The sequence below is a fragment of the Chelonia mydas genome, chromosome 24 (assembly GCF_015237465.2).
Source record: "Chelonia mydas isolate rCheMyd1 chromosome 24, rCheMyd1.pri.v2, whole genome shotgun sequence".
Taxonomy (NCBI): domain Eukaryota; kingdom Metazoa; phylum Chordata; order Testudines; family Cheloniidae; genus Chelonia; species Chelonia mydas.
This window is the reverse complement of record NC_051264.2, coordinates 1,758,673-1,782,142: the sequence shown is the minus strand read 5'-3', so window position 1 is coordinate 1,782,142 and position 23,470 is coordinate 1,758,673. Positions and strand designations below refer to the sequence as shown.

General features: G+C 67.2%; 1 protein-coding gene across 6 annotated transcripts; it reads left to right on the top strand.

The window, feature by feature from the left end:
* Positions 1-587: 587 nt before the first annotated feature.
* LOC114021305 (mothers against decapentaplegic homolog 4) lies at positions 588-21,789 on the top strand. 6 transcript variants are annotated; one of them, XM_037883219.2, is made up of 12 exons: positions 588-684; positions 13,117-13,366; positions 16,655-16,829; positions 17,269-17,289; positions 17,623-17,850; positions 18,238-18,393; positions 18,663-18,815; positions 19,120-19,173; positions 19,274-19,457; positions 19,558-19,726; positions 20,120-20,258; positions 20,976-21,789. In XM_037883219.2, exons 2-12 carry the CDS (start codon positions 13,130-13,132, stop codon positions 21,185-21,187), a joined length of 1,728 nt encoding a protein of 575 aa, XP_037739147.1. In that variant the 5' UTR covers positions 588-684; positions 13,117-13,129; the 3' UTR covers positions 21,188-21,789. The 6 variants fall into 6 exon arrangements, with proteins under 6 accessions (XP_037739147.1, XP_037739146.1, XP_037739145.1 ...); XM_037883218.2 differs by lacking the exon at positions 588-684 and adding an exon at positions 6,552-6,915; XM_037883217.2 differs by lacking the exon at positions 588-684 and adding an exon at positions 7,310-7,902 and having other exon boundaries at positions 18,241-18,393.
* The last annotated feature ends 1,681 nt before the right edge of the window (positions 21,790-23,470 follow it).

The window sequence follows — 23,470 nt, the reverse complement described above, 5'->3', positions numbered from 1 at the left end:
CCCCCCCGCTCAGCTCCAGAGCCTGCCCCCCAGCCCTGCTGCTAGCCCCACTCACTGCCCCCCGCTCAGCTCCAGAGCCTGCCCCCCCAGCCCTGCTGCTAGCCCCTCTCACTGCCCACCGCTCAGCTCCAGAGCCTGCCCCCCAGCCCTGCTGCTAGCCCCTCTCACTGCCCACCGCTCAGCTCCAGAGCCTGCCCCCCCAGCCCTGCTGCTAGCCCCACTCACTGCCCCCCAGCCCTGCTGCTAGCCCCACTCACTGCCCCCCCCCGCTCAGCTCCAGAGCCTGCCCCCCAGCCCTGCTGCTAACCCCACTCACTGCCCCCCCCGCTCAGCTCCAGAGCCTGCCCCCCACAGCCCAGAGGCATCTGCTCTCGCCCCCCCCCCCCAGCTGCCCGCCCCTTGCAGCCCCCCCTGGGGCCCAGCCCGGCGTGGGGCGGGCTGAGAAATGTGTCAGTCTGGGGAGCTGGCAGCAGCCCCTGCTCGCTATGGTAGGTGGGTCGCTATTGGCCGGGAGCCGGGCGACCGCCCGTCACGGCGCCTCCCATTGGCTGCCGGGCTCCAGCGCCTCACGCGCTCCGGCTTCTCCTTTTGTTATTGTAGCGAACAAGTTGCGAAGCGGGGCCGGGCCGGGGGCGCAGCCGGGGGGATGCGGCGGGCGCCGGCGTGAGGCGAGACGGGGCGGCGGTGAGTACCCGGCCCGGCCCGGCCCGGCCCGGCGCCCGACAGCCCCCCCGGGCCGGGACCTCCTCCCCCGGGGCCGCGCGACCCCAGATCTGCCCCACCCCACCCCACCCCCGGGGCAGGGACCCCCCCCAGATCTGCCCCCTCCCGGGGCAGGGACCCCCCCAGATCTGCCCCCCCCGGGACAGGGACCCCCCCAGATCTGCCCCCTCCCGGGGCAGGGACCCCCCAGATCTGCCCCCTCCTGGGGCTGGGACCCCCCCAGATCTGCCCCACCCACCTCCGGGGCAGGGACCCCCCAGATCTGCCCCCCCTGGACAGGGACCCCCCCAGATCTGCCCCCTCCTGGGGCTGGGACCCCCCCAGATCTGCCACACCCCTCCTCCGGGGCAGGGACCCCCCAGATCTGCCCCCAGGCAATGCAGACCCCAGATCTACCCCCAGGCCATGCAGACCCCAGATCTACCCCCCGCCCCCCCGCCCACTCCCTTCAAGGGGCAGTTTACTCCTACCGCCGCCGAAACACACACCCTAGGGTCAATGCAGACTCCAGATCTGCCCCCTCCCCCAGGCCAGCCCTGGTACATCACGGCTGAAACCCAGACCCTCCCCCAATGCATCCCACACGCAGATTAAATGAACCCCCAAACCCAGCCCTCCTACCATGCAGCTCCCAGCCCTGCTCCCCCCAGGTGTCTTAATGCACGCCCAATCCAGCCCACCCCTCCCCCAGGGGTAATACACCCCCAGGCCCAGCCTGGCCCTCCCCCAGGGGTCATACACCCCCAATCCCATCCTGCATACGATGCAACCCCCAGCTCTGCAACGCCCCCCAAAGTGTAACGCACTCCACACTGAGCCCATGTACCACAGAACTTCAGCCCTTGCCAGCTCCTCGGGTGTATGGCACCCCAAAACCAGCCCAAATACAATGCAGCCTCCAGAGCCTGGATCCCCCCTCCCCACACACACACACACGGGTCCACTTCCCCTTGCCAGCTATCAATGGGGCACCTGGATCCCTCCCTCTCCACTGGCCCAGGTGCAGCGTGGCTCTCTCGGCCCTGGATCTCCTTCCCCACTGGCCCAGAAGTGTCCCCCAAGACCTGGCTTTCTCTGGCGGGGCAACCCTAGGGACAGTCCCAAGTCCTCGTCTCCTCCTGCCAGCTCACTGCCTGTAAACAGGGGGAAACACCCACTTCCCGGGCTGCTGGAGCCCGGCCTGTCCCCTATCACCACCCCCCTGGAAAGGGACAGGGCATCAGGCTTCACTACCAGGTACCTGACAGACCCCACTCCCGGGAGGGGCAAAGTAGCCAGGGGCCCATGGCGGGAGGGTGTCTGGGTCACTTTGGGGAAAGGGGGGGCACATAAAGTTCCAGAAGTTGAGCTGGGTCAGGAGCAGCTTGGTTCCCCCCCACACACAGGCTGTCCCCCTCCCCTCCCCTCAAGTGAGCCAAGGCATAAAGTGTGGGGGCCCCCCTTGGGGAAGGGTATTAGGGTTCACTGTTCAAAAAGGTGGGGGTGTCTTAGTTTCCCCTCCCTGCCCCCCCTCGCCACAGGACCTGCAGGGGTTGGAGTGTGTGTGAACCACCAGCTCATGCTGAGACACTGGGGGGCTGCATGGTATCCCCCCCAGCCCTGTGCCTGTCCCTTTGCCCTTGGGATCAGCTGGGAGTGAGCCAACAGGATTGGGGGGGCGGGGGGGTCACAGCAGTAAACAAGGGGGCTCCCAGGTGCAGGACCTGGCCGGTTGTTTTCCTTCTGCTGTGGGGGGGAGCAGGGAGGGACGACCGGGGGGGGGAGGGGTTGCATTGCAGTGTTGATATCCTGGTGGGGGGGGAGCCCTGACAGGTTTGTGCAAAGTCCTGAGCCAAGTCCCCTCAGCTAGGGCAAAAGCCCCGCGCGGCAATGCCATGACCTGTGGGTCACGCTGGGGCTGGGGGGTCCAGTCCCTGTCGGGGCGAGGGGGGACGGGCCCAGCTGAACGCAGAGTTCTGATTCTCCTCCATGCCTGGCCCAGGGCAGCCGCGGGACCCGAGGTCCCTCCCTTGCGGGGCCGGCACAGAGAGCGCACGGTTTACGGGGTCGGCCTTCCTGGCCCCCGGCCGGGATGATCCATCCTCTGGCATTCTGATATTTTGGGGGAGGGTAGGACCGGCTGGGAAGCTGCCCCCCTCCCTCTGCTGCCACTTGCAAACCCGACCGGGATGGGGCTGAGCGGTTTGGAGGGGGTTCACTGGGGGCGTTGTGCGTGGAACACCCTTCCCTCCTGCGTCAGGCTGTGATCCCTGGGGGCAGGGTATCCCATCACTGCAGGGATCGGGCCCCTTTCTCTGCCACTGTCAGAGACAGGATACTGGGCTACGTGGGCACCGGTTCTGATCCGATCTGCTCATGGGTGGACTCTTTGTTTAAAATCCCTTCCTTGGAAAACTGTTACAGTTGCAAAGCGTTTGTGGGGGGTTGGGCAGAACAGGCTTGTGCCTCGGTTTCCCCATGTGTAAAACAGGGGGATAATCCCAGCATCGTCTGAGGTAGTGTGATGAGACGTGTGGAGTGGATACAATGGGGAAGCTGGGGCTGGCAGAGCGCAGCAGCAGGTCCCTCCTGGATTCCCTCATTGTCTGGGATCGATTCTCTCCCCATCGCTGGGGTTTGGTGTAAATCTGACCTAGCTCGCGCCGTGGAAGGAGCTAGTGCTGCGGTTGTTTGAAGGGAATCTCTGCTGGCCACTAGATCGTTTTGACCTAGAAAGGAGGGAAGCCCTGGAGCTAATCATGAAGCTTTTAATGTTCACCCAGTGGACGATGGGCCGGTGGAACTCATTGCCACATGGTGTCACCAAGCCAGAGAGCTGAGCAGGATTCAGAAAGGGGTCTGGCGTTGACGTGGCTAACGGGAGCACCTGCAGCTTAGCCAACAACCTCTAGAAACCCACGCATTAATCCACCAGCCCCATGGGTGGGCAGGGTCGCTGGGCAGGTGAGCCCGTGACTCAGGAGTTCCTGTCTCCAAAGCATGTGGCCCAGTGATCAGGGCTCAGGAGTTGGCATCGGGAGCCCTGGGTTCGATCCCACCGCTGCCCTGCTGGGTGAAGTCACTTCATCTGCCCCACGCTTTGGGGCTCTGCCATAGTGAGTGCAAGGGGCTCGTTCCAGTGGGGGTGAGATAGGCCCCCAGGGAGAGAGCAGCTGGTGCTGGCCAGGCCCCTGGCCTGGCAGCCGTTTGCTCGGCAGTTTCCGAGTCGCTCCTGAGCCTGGATTTTTGCTTTTCCGGGCTGATCTTCCCTGCCCAGTTGGGGTGGGCTCTCGCCTGGCGTCTTCCAGACAATCGATGCGGCAGGATCCAGCCAGGAAACTTTGATGGGGGCGAAACAGGAGCTCTGCTGCCTAATGTGTCTGCTGTGGACCCCGGGGCACCGGCCAGTCACGCTGGGGACGGACGGGGCTGTTGCTCTGGGCTGGGGCCCGGGCCAACCCTGGCCTCCCTGGCCAGAGGATTCCTTGACGTGCAGTGGCAGCTTGCAAAGCCCTGGTGCCCGGGCCCCTTTGCCTGGGTGCCCTCGGAGAGCAGGGAATAGCGCTGTGGGTGAGGTTCAAACCCTTGACGGTGCGGTGCCGGGTCCTGGGCGAAGGCTGCGTCTGCGGCAGAAGCCGGCGTCTCTTACAAAGCCCAGCTCCGGAGCGCGGGAGGCCCTCGAGCGGGAGCTTCCCCACCGAGACATCGGAGCCCTGGCCTGGGGAGCCGCGGATGGGAGCTCGGCCCTCGGGGCCCATCCTGGGCTCGCTGGGAGCAGGGCTGAAGGGCTCGGTCCTGTCGGATCTGCACTGTGCCGCCTGCTGCCCCGGGGCTGGGCCGTGGTCAGGTCAGAGCGGGGCTGGAAACGCCTGTGTTGGGACCCTGGCTCCGGCACTGACTCGGGCTTCGGCCAGGCTGGAGTCCCAGCCGCGTGGGCCGAGGCCGAGGCACGGGGAGGCTCCCCCGCAGGTTAACTGGGGCAGCTCGACGGGGGCTGCTGGCCAGCCGCTTTGTCTGGGCAAGAGTTTTAGAAGGTGCTAATTAGCCCCGAGGGGGTAGCTGCCCTTGATCCCCCGTCTAGACAAGGCCCCTGTGTCAGCGCGTGTAGGCTGCAGCTGGCTCGTCCGCGCTGGGGAGCGTGCTGCAGCCGACAAAGGGCCCCCCGTTCCGGAACAGGAGCGTCCCCCCGGCACACGCGGAGCAGCTTCTTCCGGTGAACTACCCAGCGCAGACAAGCCCTGACTCCCAGTGCAGACAAGGCCTCGCTCTGCAGCCTTGACAGGTCCCTGCCCTGCTCTGGGCCTCAGTTTACCCATTTGTGGAAGGGAGATGAGGGGCGGCTGTGGCTAGCGAATGGCTGGGCACTGACTTAGCTCATGTCCCTCCTGCGGTGTCAGAACTGGGGGTCCCCCTCCCCGAATCCCCACCAAAGGCTCGCTGGCAGAGCAGGAGGGACGGCCCAGCTCCCAGGGGCTGGGGCTGGGGGTTAGGGTGGAAGCTCTGGATGGGGGAGTTGCATTGGCAGGGTGCTGGGCGAGGAGGGGAGCTGGGAAGCGTCTCCTTCCTGGAGCAGTGCCGACAGCTGGGGTCCCCCGGGGCACCGTCTCAGGGGCATCACTTGTGGGCAGAAGCCCAGCGGGTGACTGGGCAGGGGATGTTGGACAAGGGGCCATCAGTCACCCCAGGGGGGCTTGCAGGCCGTAGCATGGCAACTCGGGGGATGCTCTGAATACCGGGGCCCGTGGGATCAGAGCATGGGGCCCCCTCGCTGAGCCCAGGCTGTTCTAACGCCCTGTCCCACACTGAGATTCGGGTCCCCGCTGGGAAGACGTAAGGGAGCTGCAGGGAGTGGGGTGGGTGGTGCTCTCCCCAGCGCTGACCCCAGTGCCCTGGCTCGGTGCTAGGGGGCGCCGTGCTGCAGGGAGTGGGGTGGGTGGTGCCCCCCCCCAACCCCCCCCCCCGGCGCTGACCCCAGTGCCCTGGCTCGGTGCTAGGGAGCGCTGTGCTGCAGGGAGTGCGGTGGGTGGTGCCCCCCCCAACCCCCCCCCCGGCGCTGACCCCAGTGCCCTGGCTCGGTGCTAGGGGGCGCTGTGCTGCAGGGAGTGGGGTGGGTGGTGCCCCCCCCGGCGCTGACCCCAGTGCCCTGGCTCGGTGCTAGGGGGCGCTGTGCTGCAGGGAGTGGGGTGGGTGGTGCCCCCCCCCGGCGCTGACCCCAGTGCCCTGGCTCGGTGCTAGGGGGCGCTGTGCTGCAGGGAGTGGGGTGGGTGGTGCCCCCCCCCCACCCCACCCCGGCGCTGACCCCAGTGCCCTGGCTCGGTGCTAGGGGGCGCTGTGCTGCAGGGAGCGGGGGGTGCTGATAGGGGTCGCTCTCCCCAGCCGTCTGTGCTGGCCCGGGCCCTAGCGGGTGCAGGGAGGGGGTGGGGGCTGGATCGGGGGTGATCTCCCCTGGCAGGCAGTCCTGGCCCAAGGCGGTGCAGGGAGCGGGGCCCGGTAGCAGTCGCTCGGTTGCTGCAGGGAACGTGTTCTGGTTTGTTGAGCTGCGTGTCCGGGATCCCCCAGCGCGTCTCCCGAGAAGCGAGGGGTTGGCCCCGGTGCCCTAACCTATTTCCTGCTGGAGAAAGTCCATCCTGCCTTGCTCAGCCCCTTTGCAGCTGCAGCCGGGTATAAGATTTTTCTTTGTCTTCCCCTTCCAGCCCGTGGTGCTGCGTCTCTGTGGGCCGGCGCCCAGCGAATGCCGTCTGCCCCGGGGCTGGCTGCAGTTTAGCGGCAGGTTCGTGGTCTGGTAGCGTGCAGCGGAGAGGGCTGGCGCTCTGGAGATTGCCCCATGCCAGGCGGGGGAAACCCGGGTAGTTCTCGCCTGAGCCAGTACTTAGCCCTGGCCTGGTGCCGTCGGAGGACTCTGCCCGTGCTGGTGTAGCCCCTGGGTGCTGCCCCGTGGTGCGTCGGCTCCCCACTTTACAGTGGGGAGCAGAGACTCCTTCAAGGCACCGCACATTGCTTCATTTCCCTCCACGCAGCACTTGGCTTGTGTGCAGTCCTCCCCTGCCCCCCTCTCACATCGCCCGCCCCCCAGCGCCTCGGGACTAGCCCCCCAAGCATGGATCCGCAAACCGCTCGGGAGCCTGCGGTGGCTGCGGGCGCCGGCTGGCTGAGACCCGTGCATGCCCTCAGCGCCCCTTGCTGCTTGTGCGGAGTGCGTCACTCGCGGGACAGGTGAGCGCTGAGGTGCCAGCATCTCGCGGCTTGCTCGAGACCAGGTGGTTCTTAGGCCGGGGTTAGATGATGGGGAAACTGAGGCACAGCTGGGGAGGGGGGATGTGACCGGCCTGAGGCTGTGCAGCCGATCGGTGGCAGAGATAGGGCTTCTTTCCCTGCTTGTCCCTTAGCCCACGCAGCAGCCTGGCTGGGAGCTGGGGTGGCCCGAGCCTTGGTGTGGGACCCAGGAGCGCACCCCCCTGGAGTCCAGCCGCAGACAACAGCCCAGCTGAACTCGTAGCGCTAGGGTGCGGGGGGCCCCCGGTAGCTGCGGGGGGCCGGGGAGGGAGAGCTGGGACACTTCGGCTCCCATCTCGGACAAGTCGAGCCGAGCGAGGGTTAAAGTTTTGTTATGTCTGCTGCGTGGCCAAGGATTTTCCCAGGGCCTGGAGCGGGGCCTGGGTGCGTCGCGCCCGCCCGTGACTCAGAGCTGCAGGGCGGCCTCGGAACAATAACAAAACTCCTTTTGGGGAGTGTCTGGGGCCGCTGGGCTGGGTCTGGAGCCACGGACGCTGAGGGGCCCCCGGCACCCAGACGCTCCCCCCCTCTCTTGGCGCGGCAGGGCTGTGTGCTGCGTGGCTGAGCTACACTCCCCAGGAAACCCCTCGCTGTGGCATTCCCGGGGCTAAGCAGCCCAAGAGCCTCCTATGCAGGGCGTGTGCCGCATGCCCCACGGCGGCTCGGGGCCCAGAACCTGCCCCCCGGGACCAGGGGTATGATCCCCCCGCGCACACTGACACGCGTTCCCTCGGGACCCTCTCTCCCCCCTTCCCCCCTTTCGTCCTCTGCGTCTTGCCCGCGTCCCGTCGGGCAGGGACGCGCCCTGCAAGCTGAGCCCGCACCGGCCCCACTGCACCCCCAGCCTCGATTCAGGGGGGCGAGTCTCACATCTCCCCTGAAGGAGCTGCGTCTACTCCCTGGCGTCTGCAGTTGGGATTGGGGCCGGTAAGTATCAGCTGAGTCGAGCAATCTACTCCGGAGGGACAGTTCAAGCCACGTGGTTGATATTCTCTTCCCCCAGGCCCTGGGTGGTTGGGCCCGGCAGCCGGACTCCTGGGTTCTCTCCCGGGCTCTTCCACAGGCTTCCTCTGCCCTTGGGCATGGCCCGTCTCTGAGCCTCCGTTCCCTGTCTGTGAAATGGCGGGATGGCAGCCTGCCCCTGGAACGAGGTTCTCACTCCGCTGGGGATGCTCTGCCGTGGTGCTGGCGAAGCGGTGGCCGAATGAGGCCGGGATCCCAGGCTCTCTGCATCACCCCTCCCAGGGGCTCCGCTGGCCAGATCAGGGCCCTGGCAGCCGCGGTGGACCCAAGGGGCAAAGGAACCTCGCTGTTCTCGCTCCCCGGGTCAGCGGGTCAGCCCTGCCTTTAGTCATCTCCTTGTTTGTCCAGCACCAGGCATTAACCCCTTCACAGCCACTGGCTCGTGCCGTGGCAGCCGGCGAACGTCGGCTGGCTGGGCTGGGCTGCCTGGAGGAGCCAGTTAAAGGGGTGCAGATGGGGAGAGACTGGGGAGCTGTGGGGGGAACCCCATGGAACCCCTCTCTGAGAAGCTGTGTAGTTTGCAGGCCTTTCTCCCCAGCCTGGCCCTGTGCAATGCCTGGGGGAAGGGGGGACTTTTAGCCTTAATTCACCTGTCCTGTTGGTGTCAAACTGGCATCACCCTGTTGCTTATAGGGGTACCGCTCCTGATTGGCAGTGGGGACGCCGAGATCCGGGTAAGGCTCTCCGCCTCCAGGAGGGGGCACCGCGGGTCACGCACCAGCCCGGGCTGGAGTGTTACAGGCAACTCTGTCTGCACACCCCGGGCTAGCTTCCTCCTGACTCCGGGCCCGGGAAGGTGGGGGAGTCTCTTCCTCCAGGGTGCAGAGCTGTGAGGAGCCCCCCACCCGTCTCAGTCCCTCCTGGCCCTGTGGGCCCATGCGCAGCAGGTGGCTAGACTCAGGCGGGGGCTTCCAGAGGCCTTGCGGGAGGCGGGTCAGTGAAGAGATGTTTCCATCTGAGGTCTTCTCTCCCGGCCCAGCAGTGTCTCGGATCAGATGGAAACCCAGGTCCTGATCCTCGGCGGTCGCAAAGGATCCCAAGGCCCTTGTCCCAAATGCTTGGGGTGTGACCTCTCCCCCCACCCTCGATTCCCTCTAAAACCACTGCATTCCCCTGTCCCTCCCTGCCCTGACTGTGGGCTGTTCCGAGCGGCGGCTGCACCTCCCGAGAGGTGACTGCATTACATTGGCAGGGGAAGTATTTCCAGAGCATATTGGGGTGGGGGGTGTCTTTCTGGCTGGAATACGGACGCCCAAGGGAAATGGATTCGCTTCAGCTGGACTAGACTGTAAATCCTCAGGGCTGGGACATGGCACGCGAGGACCCCGCTCTTGGGGCTTCTGTAGTGGGAATAATTTATAATTATAGCAGCCCCTTGAGTGCTCCGAAACCCCTTTGCTTAAGGCAGCGGTTCTCAACCCGGGTAAACGTACCCCTGGGGCAGGCCGGGATCTGCCAGGGGGTACGTCAGCTCAGCTGGAGATTTGCCTGGTTTCACAACAGGCGACGTGAACAGCACTAGCAAAGTTAGTACAAGCTAAACTTTCATACAGACCATGACTTGTTTAGACGTCTCTGTGCGCTGAAGTGTAAGTACAAGATTTCTGTCCCCGGGGATTCATGTTATAGCTCGGTGGTACCTGAGACCGTCAGCAAGTGTGCGGCCATAGCGCTCCGTGCCGCTTCTGTGTTTTGATGTCAGATTTTGTAAGCACCCCCCTTTTCTAAGTGAGGTGAAACCTGGGGGTAGGCAGGACCCATCGGGCTGTGGACACGCATGGCGTGGTGTGTGCTGGGCGGGGGATGCCCCGGCGAAGATCAGGGCCCGCTTCTGGGCAGTAGAGAGCGACAGCAAGACACGGCCCCCCAGCCAATGAGTGTACAGCCCGGGAAGGTGGAACGGAACAGGTGGGAAACTGAGGCGCAGCGAGGTTGAGTGAGTGGCCCAGGGCCATGCAGGGAGTGTGTAGCAGAGCAGGACTCAGACTCCAGTCTCCAGGTCCCAGCCCAGCCGGCCGTGCGTTGTTGTGTTGTGTTGCCCACCCTGCGCCAGGCAGGGGAGGGTCTGAGGGCTCAGGACCACAGCTGCCGGGCCCGTGCAGCGGTTCAGGGGGGTGTGATTTGCTCCTGGTGCGCATGGATGATGTGGGGGAGGCCAGCCTGTCTGTGCCCTTGACTCCTGCATGAGCTGGGCAGGATCAGCGCAGACCCCGGCATCCCCCTGCCCTCAGCAGCCCAGCTGGCCGGGGACGTGTGACGGGCACTGGGGGAGCGTCCCGTGCCGGGGGAAGGTGTCTCAGACAGTGCAGGCAAGTGAATGAATGAGCCCTTCCCCCCTCACCCTCAATGGGCCTCCTGGGAACCCCAGACCCGTCCCCTTGGACTGCGGCTGGTGCTGGGGGGGGAAGGGGGTCTTCCCGCTCTGGGTTCCTCTGTTTCCCTGGGATTGTGTTAGCCGGGGGGAGGGGTCCAGCTGGGCCACCTCGACTCCCAGCCCTGTGTGTCTATCAGACGGGGGAGGGGCTGGGAATGGGAGATTTTTTTCGTGGGGGGGTTTTCTGCTTAAATTCCCATCTGACAAATAGAATAGAAACATAAAAAGTGCCCCCCCCACAGCAGAAGAGACGGGGCGTCTCAGCCTTGGGGCTCCCTGCAAGAGGTCGTTCCTTCTTAAACCCTAAATCTGGGCCGCGGGCACTGAAAGGCCGGGGGGGAGAGCCCGGCGGGAGCGAGCGAGTGACGGGTTAACGAGCGCGTCCCCCCACCCCGGCCCCGCTCGCTGTGTTTAGTCTGCGCCCGCCCGCAGCCCTCCCCCCGGCCGAGCAGCTCCATGCGCCGCGCACACGCTCGCGCCCCGGCACGGGTTCTGCGGTGGGCTTGGCAGAGCCAACTCCGGCCCGAGGTGAGCGATTTCCCGGCGCGGCCGGCGTCGGAGCATGGCTGCCGGGGGGGCGGGGGGGTGGGTTTCCCGTCAGGGCTTGGCCCGTTTGTGACCAGCGGAACTGGGGCCCCGTCCTGCCCCCGGGGAGCAGAGCTCTGGCTGCTGTCCCTGGATGATTGCGGAACCCCCCGTTCCGCCCACGACGGGGTCCCAAGTGAGCGCATGGAGCTGGGACGGGATGAGACGCCCCCACCCCAGGCGGTGTCCCAGGGAAACGAGGCCGTTGCTTCGTTAGGGAAGACACAGGATTGAAATGCAGGGGGCTCTGCCTAGTTCAGGGCACCCTTGTGCTCTCCACTTCCCCCAGCAGGGCCAGATGCTCCTGGCCACGCACACAGCCAGGCTGGTTCTCTGCCCTGTTCCCCTTGTGCCCACAGGGCGCCCAGCCCAGCACTCGAGAGCAGTGGGGAGCCCTCTGCATGACAGGACAAGGGGGTCGCCTCACGCCCTCTAGCTGGGGATAGAACCCAGGAGTCCGGGCTCCCAGTGCCCCCCACCCATGCTGCTCTAACCACTAGACCCCACTCTTCTCCCACAGCTGGGCAGAGAACCCAGGAGTCCTAGCTCTTAGCCCCCTGCTCTAACCACTGCATAACCCACTGTCCCATTCGGCACACTGTGCCGGAAATGCTCTGCCATGCCCTGTACGTGGCCGTCTGTCTGTGGGTGCCGGGGCCAATCCTCTAGTGCTGGGACCCACCCGATCCCCCACCCTGTGCGATCCCTGTGTAGGGGGACGCCCTCCCATCCGCTCCGTCAGGCTGTGCGAGCTCTGACCCGCCCGTGACCTTCCCCGCAGACCCAGTCTCCCTTTTAACGTGGTTAATTCCCGTCTCAGCGTCTCCCCGCGGAGCTGGATGCACTGGCGAGGAGGGGCTGGTTGCTCCTGTTTTCCCTAATTCTTTACAGCCTTTCCTGAGAGCCAGGGCCAGAGACCTCTCCTGGGCCCCAGCAAATCCAGCCCCTCCAGCTGCTCCATCCCCAGAGGCAGGATTCAGCGTGGGCTCAGTGTAACGCCTGGGCGCTGTGCTGGTCTGCAGCCTCCGGGGTTAGCTTTGCTGCAGGTTGGCCTGTCCATCCGTGGGTCTGTCTGTGGCCGTCCAGCGCCAGCGCAGCTCATGGTTATCTGTCTCCCTCCAATGTCTTGGGGCCCCCGCCTAGAGAACCACACAGACCCTGGGCCGGGGTCGGGCCACTGAGCCAGGCTGGGCACTATGCAGACACTGCACTGGGATCGGGGCCCCTAGCCAGGCTGGGTGCTGGGCAGACCCTGCACTGGGATCGGGGGCCCAGGCTGGGTGCTGGGCAGACCCTGCACTGGGATCAGGGGCCCAGGCCAGGCACCACACAAACCCCACGCCAGGATCAGGGGGGTCAGGCTGGGCACGGCGCAGACACAGAGTGAGACCGTCCCTGCTGAGAAGAGCTGGCAGTGTGAATAGATACAGGGAGGGAGAACGGAAGGAGCATTATGGGGAAACTGAGCCCCAGAGAGGTGCAGCGATGGGCCCAAGGTCATTGGCGGGATGGGGCTGTGGCAGGGCTGGGAAGCCCCCTTTGCCCCAGTTCCCTGCGTCCCTCTCCCAGAGCTGGGAGTCGGTTGATGGACATCAGGCAGCCGATCCCTGGCGCTGCAGTTACCTGGGGCGTCGGGGAGGGTCCCGGTGCGGGTTGCGTGTCCCTCGTTCTGTCTGGGGGGCGGAACCGCAGGGTCTGCACAGGGCAGCCATGGCCGGAGGCTACAGCACTGAGGGGCTCGGGCGGCCCGGTGAGGCAGAGCTGGGAGTGGAACCCAGGAGTCCTGATTCTCCAGCCACCCCCTCTACCCACTAGAGCCGGGGCTCTGGGAGCTGAAGCTCAGCAGAGGAGCGGGGCTGTTTCCTGGCTCTGCTAGGAGCCTTTCCCCCCATCCTCGGGGCCCGGGGCCCTCTCCGGACCTTGCTGGGAGCTGGCACTGCGGTAGCCTGACCCGGGCGGGGGCTTGGGCCCGGCTGTGTCTCCGGAAGGCTCGGGTGTGTATCTGGCAGGGCCCGGGGGGTCGGGGGGCTGCCTGCCGAGACTGGCATGTTACCCGGTGGTCCTGGCGCCCAGGCCGCTGCTCCAACCACTCGGCCCCCCTCCCCTCCCGGAGCCGGGCGGCGGTGGGCCCGGGGGTGACGCCTGCCCCGTCTCTGCAGGCCGAGCGGCACCATGTCCCTGAATGCCCCCACCAGCAACGACGCCTGCCTGAGCATCGTCCACAGCCTGATGTGCCACCGGCAGGGCGGGGAGAACGAGACCTTCGCCAAGCGAGCGATCGAGAGCCTGGTGAAGAAGCTGAAGGAGAAGAAGGACGAGCTGGACTCGCTCATCACGGCCATCACCACCAACGGCGCCCACCCCAGCAAGTGCGTCACCATCCAGCGCACCCTGGATGGGCGGCTGCAGGTAAGGGGGCTCCCCGCACCGGGAGGGCAGAGAACCCAGGAGTCCGGGAGCCCAGCCCCCCCCCCAACCACTAGACCCCACTCCCCTCCCAGATCTGGGGATAGATCCCAGGAGTCCTGGCTCCCACCCCCCTGCTCTAACCCACTAGACTCTACTCCTCTCACAGAATCAGGGAGAGAACCCAGGCGTCCGGGCTCCCAGCCCCCCTGTTCTAACCCACCAGCCCCCACTCCCCTCCCAGAGCCGGGGAGAGAACCCAGGAGTCCTGGCTCCAACCCCCCTGTTCTAACCCACTAGACTCTACTCCTGTCACAGAATCAGGGAGAGAACCCAGGCGTCCTGGATCCCAGCTCCCCCTGGTCTAACCACTAGACCCCACTCCCCACCCAGAGCTGGGGAGACAACCCAGGAGTCTGGGCGCCCAGCTACCCCACCGGTGCCCCCCAAACCAGGAGACCTGCTGGGGAGGCCTGGACGGGGGGGTTCAGGGTATAGTTGGGGGGGAAGGGAGGGCGGCTGCCAGCTGGAGGAGCGACGGGTGTTGGGTGCAGGGGGGCTCCGTGGCGCAGCCGGGCACCGCGGGGGCCTCGGGCCAGGAGCAGCGCGGGGGCCTGGGCTCTTGCTCGCTTGCCCTGGGTTCTTGTGACTGGCTCTCAGGGTCGGGGGGTCGAGGCCCCTGGGAGCCGGGAGGGCAGGGGGCCGAGAGCGGGATGGGGGGTGAGGGGAGGAAGGGGGCTGGCACTGGGGGAGCGCCCCTGGGGTGTCTTGGGACCAGGCGGGGGCCACTCTCCCTGTGAGCAGCTGGCTCCGGGTGCCCCCCTCCCCTCCCCTGGCTCTGCGCCGGACCCCCCCTTTCCGGGATGAGTCACTGTCTGGCAGCATCAAAGGCAGCAGGAGGAGGGGGGTGGGGTCTGGAGTCAGCAGCCGCGGGCCAAGCTCATGTGGGGCAGCCCCCCCACCCCGCGATGGGAGACGGGGGCCGGCCAGTGATGGGAGCCAGGCACCGGCTGAGCTGGGAGGCCCAGGAGTCTTTCCACCCCCCCCCCCCCGTGTTTTCCCCCCTCCGGAGGAGATGGGCTGCCCCAAAGCAGACCCCTCATCCCCCCCACCCCCCACTGCACTGCCGACCCCCGCCCAGTACAGATGGGCTCCCCTGGTGCGGGGGGGGGACTTGTCTCAGTTTTCCCCTCTTGGCCCCTGGGGGAGGGGCTCTGTAGCCTGGGGTGGGGTGGGGTGGGGTGGGGTTGTTGTGCCCCCCATTAGCAGAGGGGGTGAGGTTCGAGCAGCGCCCCCTAGTGGCTCTGCCGGGGGCAGGGTGCCGAGGTGCTGTGCCCTCCCAGGGGCAGAGGGGTGGGGGGCAGGGGGCTGCCGCGGGCCCAGCGGAGCTGCAGCCCCTCTGCAGGCTGGGGCTGAGGGGTGGGGTCCCTGGGGGGTGCTCTGTGAGGTGTCGGGTAGAGGGGGAGCCACGGCTGTTTGTAGGAGGTGGGAGCAGGGGAGGGGGGCACTTGGTGTGGTGGGTTGGGGAGGCTGGTTCCTGGTGGGGGGGGGTTGCAGGGGGCAGAGGAGGAGGGAGCTCTGTGATGGGGGAGGGGCACTGCAGGGGGGTAGCAGGGGCCAAAGGGGGAGCTCTGTAATGGGGGAGGGGGCCCTCTGGGGAGGTGTAGGAGGGGGCAGTGGTGGGGGAGGGGCAGCTCTGTGATGGGGAGGGGGCCCTGCAAGGGGGTTGTAGGGGGCAGTGGTGACAGGGGAGGGAGAGCTCTGATGCGGGAGGGGACTCTGTGTGTTGGGGGGTGTAGCAAGGGGCAGTGATGGAGGAGGGGCCCTGTGGGGGGAGGTTACAGGGGGCAGTGATGACTGGGGAGGGGGAGCTCTGTGGTGGGAGAGGCACTGCAGGGGGGTTGCAGGGGGCAGTGGTGGGGGAGGGGGAGCTCTGCAGTGGGGGAGGGGCCCTGCAGGGAAGGATTGCGGGGGGGGGGGGGGGGGGCCCGGTGGGGGGGGTTGCAGGGGGCAGTGGTGATGGGGGAGGGGGAGCTCTGCGGTGGGGGAGGGGCCCTGCAGGGAAAGATTGCGGGGGAGGCCCTGTGGGGGGGGTTGCAGGGGGCAGTGGTGATGGGGGAGGGGGAGCTCTGTGGTGGGAGAGGCACTGCAGGGGGGTTGCAGGGGGCAGTGGTGGGGGAGGGGGAGCTCTGCGGTGGGGGAGGGGCCCTGCAGGGAAGGATTGCGGGGGAGGCCCTGTGGGGGGGGGTTGCAGGGGGCAGTGGTGACGGGGGAGGGGGAGCTCTGCAGTGGAGATGGGGCCCTGCGGGGGGGGGGGGGGGTTGCAGGGGGCAGTGGTGACGGGGGAGGGGGAGCTCTGTGGTGGGGGAGGGGCCCTGCAGAGGGGGATTGCAGGGGGGGGAAGCCCTGCATGGAGGGGTTGCAGGGGGCAGTGGTGACGGGGGAGGGGGAGCTCTGCGGTGGAGATGGGGCCCCGCGGGGATGGGGGTCAGGACGGCGCCACCGCAGCCCTGTGACTGGATGGGTTTTGACACGTCCTCACAATAGATAAACAAAGGCCTGGGCGAGGGGTGGGCAGGACTTGGGGGGTGGGGGGTGTCCGATTACGTCTGGAGAAGCGGAGGCGGGGGGAGTGGGCTGCACAGCCCCAGCTCCTGCCTGTGTCTGCAGGGCCCTGGGGCTGTGCTGGGGGGCGAAGGGGGTGGGGGAGGGAGCACCGTCCCATCAGGTGGGGGAATGCCGGGGTCTGTCTCTCCTCCCTGGTGCCCGTTCTCCAGCAGCCCGGCCTCCACCCCACCTTGTCCCCATCGCCCGCAGGCAGGACGCCAGGGTCCCCTCGGCACAGGTGCTGCGAGGCTGCCTGGCTATACGGGGGCAGAGGCTGCATCTAGCCCCCAGTGAAAAACATGGATCTTGGTGTTCCACATCCCAGAGCCAGGGATAGAACCCAGGAGTCCTGGCTCCCAGCTCTCGCTGCTCTAACCCCCCCAGACCCCACTCCCCTCCCAGAGCCTTGGATAGAACCCAGGAGTCCTGGCTCCCAGCCTCCGCTGCTCTAACCCCCACCCCAGAGCCCACTCCCCTCCCAGAGCCAGGGATAGAACCCAGGAGTCCTGGCTCCCAGCCCCCGCTGCTCTAAACCCCCCACACTCCACTCCCCTCCCAGAGCCAGGGATAGAACCCAGGTGTCCTGGCTCCCAGACCCCCCTCCCCTAACCCCCAGACCCCCCTCCCCACGCTGGGTTAGAACCCAGGAGTCCCGGCTGCCCGGCTCCCCTGCTCTCCGCCCAGGTGGCCGGCCGGAAGGGCTTCCCCCATGTGATCTACGCCCGGCTCTGGCGCTGGCCCGACCTGCACAAGAACGAGCTGAAGCACGTCAAGTTCTGCCAGTTCGCCTTCGACCTCAAGTACGACAGCGTCTGCGTGAACCCCTACCACTACGAGCGCGTGGTGTCGCCAGGCCTGGGTGAGCGGCCGGGTGCGGGGCCTGGCAGGGAGCCCGTGCCCCTGGGGATGCAGGGCCGGGGGCACCGGGCTGGCTGGGCCTGTCCGGGGTGGGCATGGCAGGGCCTCCAGGGCTGCTGGACTTCTCGGTACCTGGGTATCAGGGTTGGGGGTGGCGCAGCTCCCAGAGGTTGGGGGGAACATCCCCCCCTTTCACGTCAAGCCCTCTGGGGAGCCGGGAGCCAGGTGTGGGGGGCTCTGGCAGTGGGGGAGCCCACAGTGCTGCTGGGGTGCATGGTGCCCCCACCCGACCATGCGGAGGGAGCCAGGGGAACGGCACCACAGGGCCTGGAGCAGTGGGTGCCCCTTGCACTGGGGGAGGCCGTTCACAGCTGGCCCCCAAGTCGTGCACTGGCTTCCCCCCGACACCCGGCTAATGCGCCCTTCTCTCTCTGCTGCAGGTCTGAGCATCCAGAACACAGGTGAGGGGCCTGGTGTGGGGCTGGGCTGGGGCCGTCACTGCCGGGGGGGCTGGGAGGTCCCTGCAGAGCCTCCCCACATGCCACCCCTGGCTGCGTCTCTCCTGGGGGGGCCTGGCGTGCCCCTATGACATGGGGAGGGCAGAGCCCCAGCGGTGTGGAGCTGGGGGTCCCTGTGACACGGGGGGGGGAGCAGGGCCCCGGGGGGGGGGGAGAGAGCAGAGCCCAGGGTGTGTGGGGAGCTGCGCGTCCTTGTAACGCAGTGGGGGCCCCGTGATGGCAGTCACCCCCAGCCCTGCAGGCAGTGACCCCATGGTTTCTCCCCCCCCACCGCAGCACCCCCTGCCCGCCTGGTGAAGGAGGAGTTTGTCCATGACTGTGTCCAGATGGAGGTGCCCACGGGGCTGGGCTCCCCCGCCAGCGACCATGGCCCGGGGGCCAAGCACCCACCCCGGGGGATGCCCCCCGCTGAGTCCTACTGCCAGCCGCTGCCCCCCCTCCAGCTGCCCGAGCCCCCCCGCGCCCCTGTAAACATCTACCCCACCCTGCCCATGTCACCCCCGGGTGAGTACAGCACCAGGCCCCTCTGTGGAGGGCGGGGAGAGCCCCTGGGCTGGGAGGGAGCTGCCGGGGGGGCGGGCGGGAGAGTTGGGAGGAGCAGATTCTGTCTCTCTGGACTGGCCTGGAGCCCGGAGGGCGTCCCAAGCGCCCCCCACCCCCTGTGTTAAAAGCACAGACCCCTGAAGGGCCGTGATGGGGTCCCCTGCCCAGCGGGTGGCACTCAGGCTGGATTGGGGGGCGAGTCTGAGAATGAGGCGGGGGGGCTGTTTGCCCTTGCCCCCCGGGGTCCCGTTTGCCCTTGCCCCCCGGGGTCCCATCTCGGGCGGACTAGGGCAGGTCTGGGGGGACGGCGGCCGGTTGATCGGTGTCTCTCTCCCCCCGCCTCCCCAGCAGTGGCCTCCGGGGGCCCCCTGCTGTCCATGGCACACGGCGAGGGACTGCAGCAGATCGCCTCCCCGCGCCAGCCCATGGCGCCCACCCCACCCCCGGCCCCACCAGCCTCGCAGCAGAACGGCTACCCCATGCCCCCCAAGCAGTCCTACCACAGTGAGTACCGGGCCCCACTCAAACTCCCCCAGGTCGGCCGCAGCGCAGGGGGACCAGCTGGCTGACTCCGGTCGGCAGAGGTGGGGGCCACCCCAGCGCTGCCCACAGCCAGCAGAGGAATCGCTGGTTAGGGCCTGGCACGGGTGTGCCCCAAATTCCTCCCCCATCTCAGGGGTGCAGCACAGAGGGGGGGTGTCCCCGGGCGGGGGGGGCAGGGCATTGGGCTCTCCTGCATGGGGCGGGGTCCTCACTCTCTGTCCCCTTCTCAGGCAAGACAGCCAGCTGGACGGGCAGCAGCACCGCGGTCTACACCCCCAGCCTGGGGGGCCAACAGCCCACCCCCCCGCCGCCCCCTCCACCACCGCCGCAGCAGAACGGACGGAGCCACCCGCAGCCCCCGCTCCATCACCCCAACCACTACTGTACGTCGGGCGGGGGGCAGAGCGCTGGGGGGCGGGCCTGGGGAGGGGGTGAGCCTGGCCCTGGTCCACGGCAGCCAATCGCTCCCTATTTCCATAGCCCCCCCGGCCAGAGAAACGCAGCCACGCCTGGGGAGGAGGGAGCGAAGGGGAGGGGCAGAGCCCTTCGCCGGCCTCTTACCTACGCGCCCTGCTGGGGCTGGAACCCGGCACCGAGGCTCAGGCCCTGCCCCCAGGCCAGCCCCAGCTGCCTCCGCTCCCCCTGCCCTCCTGTGCGCCCTGCCTGACCGACTCTCTGTCCCCCCAGGGCCCCCGCACCATAACGCGGCCCCCTACCAGCAGCCCGTCTCCAGCCACCCGGGTAAGTGACGCAGCCACGGATCCCCCCGCCCCCCCGAGGCCTCCCGCCTGCCCCCCCGCCCCCCCAGGCCTCCCCCCTGCGTGACCTTTGCCCCCCGCAGGTCCGGAGTTCTGGTGCTCCATCGCCTACTTCGAGATGGATGTGCAGGTCGGGGAGATCTTCAAGGTGCCGTCCAGCTGCCCCGTGGTGACGGTGGACGGCTACGTGGACCCCTCGGGGGGCGACCGCTTCTGCCTGGGGCAGCTCTCCAACGTGCACCGCACGGACGCCAGCGAGCGGGCCAGGTGAGGGGGAGGCGGGGGCGGGGCGGCGCCCCCCCCCAGGCGGGGGTCCCCCCTTCCCCCCCCCCGGGCGCCGGGCTGAGCCAGGCTTCCTGTGCCGCAGGCTGCACATCGGCAAGGGGGTGCAGCTGGAGTGCCGGGGTGAGGGCGACGTCTGGATGCGGTGCCGGAGCGACCACGCCGTCTTCGTGCAGAGCTACTACCTGGACCGGGAGGCCGGGCGCGCCCCGGGCGACGCCGTGCACAAGATCTACCCCGGCGCCTACATCAAGGTGCGGGGGGCGGGGGGCACTGCCCGGCAGCTGGGGGCGCACAGAGCCTTTGGCCCCCCCGGGCTCTGCCGCGTCCAGCGTCCCCCCCACCAGGTGTGGGGCTGTAGCAGCCCACGCCCCGCCCAGCGCTGACGCTCTCGCCCCCCCCCAGGTGTGGGGCCGTAGCAGCCCTCCCCCCCCCCGGCGCTGACGCTCTCGCCCCCCCCCAGGTGTGGGGCCGTAGCAGCCCTGCCCCCCCCCGCCCAGCGCTGACGCTCTCGCCCCCCCCAGGTGTGGGGCCGTAGCAGCCCTCCCCCCCCCGGCGCTGACGCTCTCGCCCCCCCCAGGTGTGGGGGCCGTAGCAGCCCCGCCCCCCCCCCCCCGCCCAGCGCTGACGCTCTCGCCCCCCCCCAGGTGTTCGACCTGCGGCAGTGCCATCGCCAGATGCAGCAGCAGGCGGCCACGGCCCAAGCGGCAGCCACGGCCCAGGCCGCAGCAGTCGCGGGGAACATCCCGGGGCCTGGCTCCGTGGGCGGCATCGCGCCGGCTGTTAGTAAGTGACCGGGGCTGGGGCCCGCCGGGGCTGGGCCCCGGTCCAGACTGGGGGAGGGTCTGGCAGTTGGGTGTGCCGGGGGTAGACGGCGGGGGGCTGCTTGGCCATGGGTCTGGGAGGTGCCACTGGGAATAAGGGAGCAGCTGGGGTCCTAGTGGGTGGTGGAGGGCAGGACTGGGAGCCAGGACTCCTGGGTTCTCTTCCCAGCTCTGGGAGGGGAGTGGGGTCTGACGGGTGAGAGCAGGGCGGGGCTGGGAGCCAGGACTCCTGGGTTCTCTTCCCAGCTCTGGGAGGGGAGTGGGGTCTGACGGGTGAGAGCGGGGCGGGCCTGGGAGCCAGGACTCCTGGGTTCTCTTCCCAGCTCTGGGAGGGGAGTGGGGTCTGACGGGTGAGAGCGGGGCGGGGCTGGGAGCCAGGACTCCTGGGTTCTCTTCCCAGCTCTGGGAGGGGAGTGGGGTCTGACGGGTGAGAGCGGGGCGGGGCTGGGAGCCAGGACTCCTGGGTTCTCTTCCCAGCTCTGGGAGGGGAGTGGGGTCTGATGGGTGAGAGCGGGGCGGGCCTGGGAGCCAGGACTCCTGGGTTCTCTTCCCAGCTCTGGGAGGGGAGTGGGTTCTGATGGCTGGGAGCCAAGACCCCCGGGTATGGCTCAGCGGTGGGGGAGGGGTCCGAATCCCCCGCACTCCGGCCCTGCCTGTCTCTCCTTTGCCCCCTCCCCAGGCCTCTCCGCTGCCGCCGGGATTGGCGTGGACGACCTCCGGCGTCTCTGCATCCTGCGTCTGAGCTTCGTCAAGGGCTGGGGGCCAGACTACCCCCGCCAGAGCATCAAGCACACCCCCTGCTGGATCGAGGTGCACCTGCACCGGGCCCTGCAGCTGCTGGACGAGGTGCTGCACACCATGCCCATGGCCGACCCGGGGCCCGTCAACTAGCGGGGCTGGCGGGACAGTGGCTTCCAGCCTCTGACGTAAAGGGCCGGCGCTGCCTTCAGTCAATGAGCGTCCGTGGGGCCTTATCTTACCATGTGGGGTGCCAGGACTCCCCCCTCCCCCACGATTCTGCCCCTCCCACTGAGCCCTGAACCGGCTGCCACCCAGGAGCCAAAGCAAGCCAGCCCCGGCTTCAGGGAGTCTCTGGGCTCTGTCGAGACTCTTCACAAGGGAGCAACTGCCCCGATCTGCTGGTCCCCTCTGGGCTCTGCCACGGCTCGCCCTGGAGACGTGGCACCTGGGGGCGTGGGCACGCCGACAGGCCAGGGACTGTCTAGCCTGCTGGGTCTCTTCCATCTCTGTGATCTAGGAGGCAAGGAGCCGGTGACGTTTTATCCTCCCCTTCCCTGCTCCATCCACCCACCCCATCCCTCCGCTTCATCTCACCCCTTTGCCCAGCACTCGGCCAGGCGGTGCCCTGCGGGGAGCGGGTTGTGGGCAGCCACTCTCCCTCCCCATGAAACCCCTCCCGGTCGCACTCGCTTCTTGGGGTGGTTTAATTTAATTTGTAATAAAAAGCCAAATAACTAGGGCCCTAGCAAATTCACAGCCATGAAAAACGCATCACGGACCGTGAAATCTGGTCTCCCCCCATGAAGTTGGGACTATACAGATTTCACAGAGGAGACCAGCGTCTCTCAAATGGGGTCCTGACCCAAACAGGAGTTGCGGGGGGGGGGGGGGGGTCGCAAGGTTATTGTGGGGGGGCTGCGGTACTGCCACCCCGACTTCTGCGCTGCTGCCTGCAGAGCTGGGCGGCTGGAGAGCGGCAGCTGCTGACCGAGGGCCCAGCTCTGTAGGCAGCAGCGTGGAAGTCGGGGTGGCAGAACCGCAACCCCCCCACAATAACCTTGCGACCCCCTCCCCCCCCCGCAACTCCTGTTTGGGTCAGGACCCCGACAATGACAACACCCTGAAATTTCAGATTTAAATAGCTGAAATCATTAAATTGATGATTTTTTAAATCCTGTAACCGTGAAATTGACCAAAATGGACAGTGAATTTGGTAGGGCCCCACAACTAACTAAAAGTACCAAAAATCCCAGCACGGCACTGCCAGGGCCTGGCCCCCTTCGCCCGCTGCAGGGAACATGGTTGTGGCCAGCTCTGTAGGTGCAGCTTATTGGCTCTGCCGTTCCCAGGAGCGTCAGAGGTCGGCTGGGTTTGCACCATGGGGAGCGTCTCACTCACGGGCCAGGCTCGGGGAAGGAGCCGGGTAAGTGGTCCGATTTCCTTCCATGCACTGGGCCCTCCATGAGCTGGAATTCAGACACTTCATGTGGCTTTTTTAATCGTTATTTAAATGATCTGGGTTTTTTCCACTGGTCTCATGTCTGCTCCTTCCCGCCAGGGCGCGCTGGGGCGTGGGAGGGGGAGATAAGCTGGTTTCTTTCCCTGCAGCAGAGGCCGCGACAGGGGCAGCCACTCAGACCTGGTTACCTGGTGCTTTCTGTTCTTGAAGCTCTGTCCCAGCAGCTGCTCCACCACCCTCTCCCCCCTCCCAGTGAGCCACGGCCTAGCTGGGCAGGGAGGCGAGGTATACGGGTCATGCTGCAGAGAGGGAGACAGGATGCCTGGGTCCCATTCCTGGGCTCAGTCCCATGGGAGCAGAGCAGAGCCTAGGGCTGTCTGCCCTAGTGTCCTGTCTGTGCCAGTGGCTGGTTGGGGGAAGTGCAGGACCCCTGCCCTGTGGGGTCACCTGCTGGAGCCAGGTTCACGCCCTGAGACAGGAGCTTTTCTCTGGGTTATTTTGTGTAACTGGATATTCCTGTTCTCCATGAAACTGTCTGCATCCAGCTGAGTCCCTGGCCTAAATGAGAGCTTGTGGCAGAGAGTTCCAAAGGCTAATTGTGCTAATTCTGCTACGTCAGCCAGTGGCCTCCTTTCCTCAGCAGCACAGAGCGAGCCAGGCTCCTGAAACCTGCCACCCCCTTCCTGCCCCTGGCTGCCAGTGCTCTGTCTACCTTCAGTCCTGCTTGGCTGCAGAGTGGGTCTGACAGGACGGGCCCCGGGCTGGGCGGAATCCGCAGTCCTCTCATGACAGATGCTTATAGAGCCCTGGGGCTGGTCTCTTGGGGGCTGGAGCTGTGGACGGGCTCTGTGCAGTTTGCAGGAAGCTCCCCGATTCCATGCAGCCTGCAAACATTGCAGCGGGGCCAGGCAAGGAGGCTGCCTGGCCTGAAGGCGTCACTGACTCCTGCCCGAGGATGGCCCCCAACAGGCAGA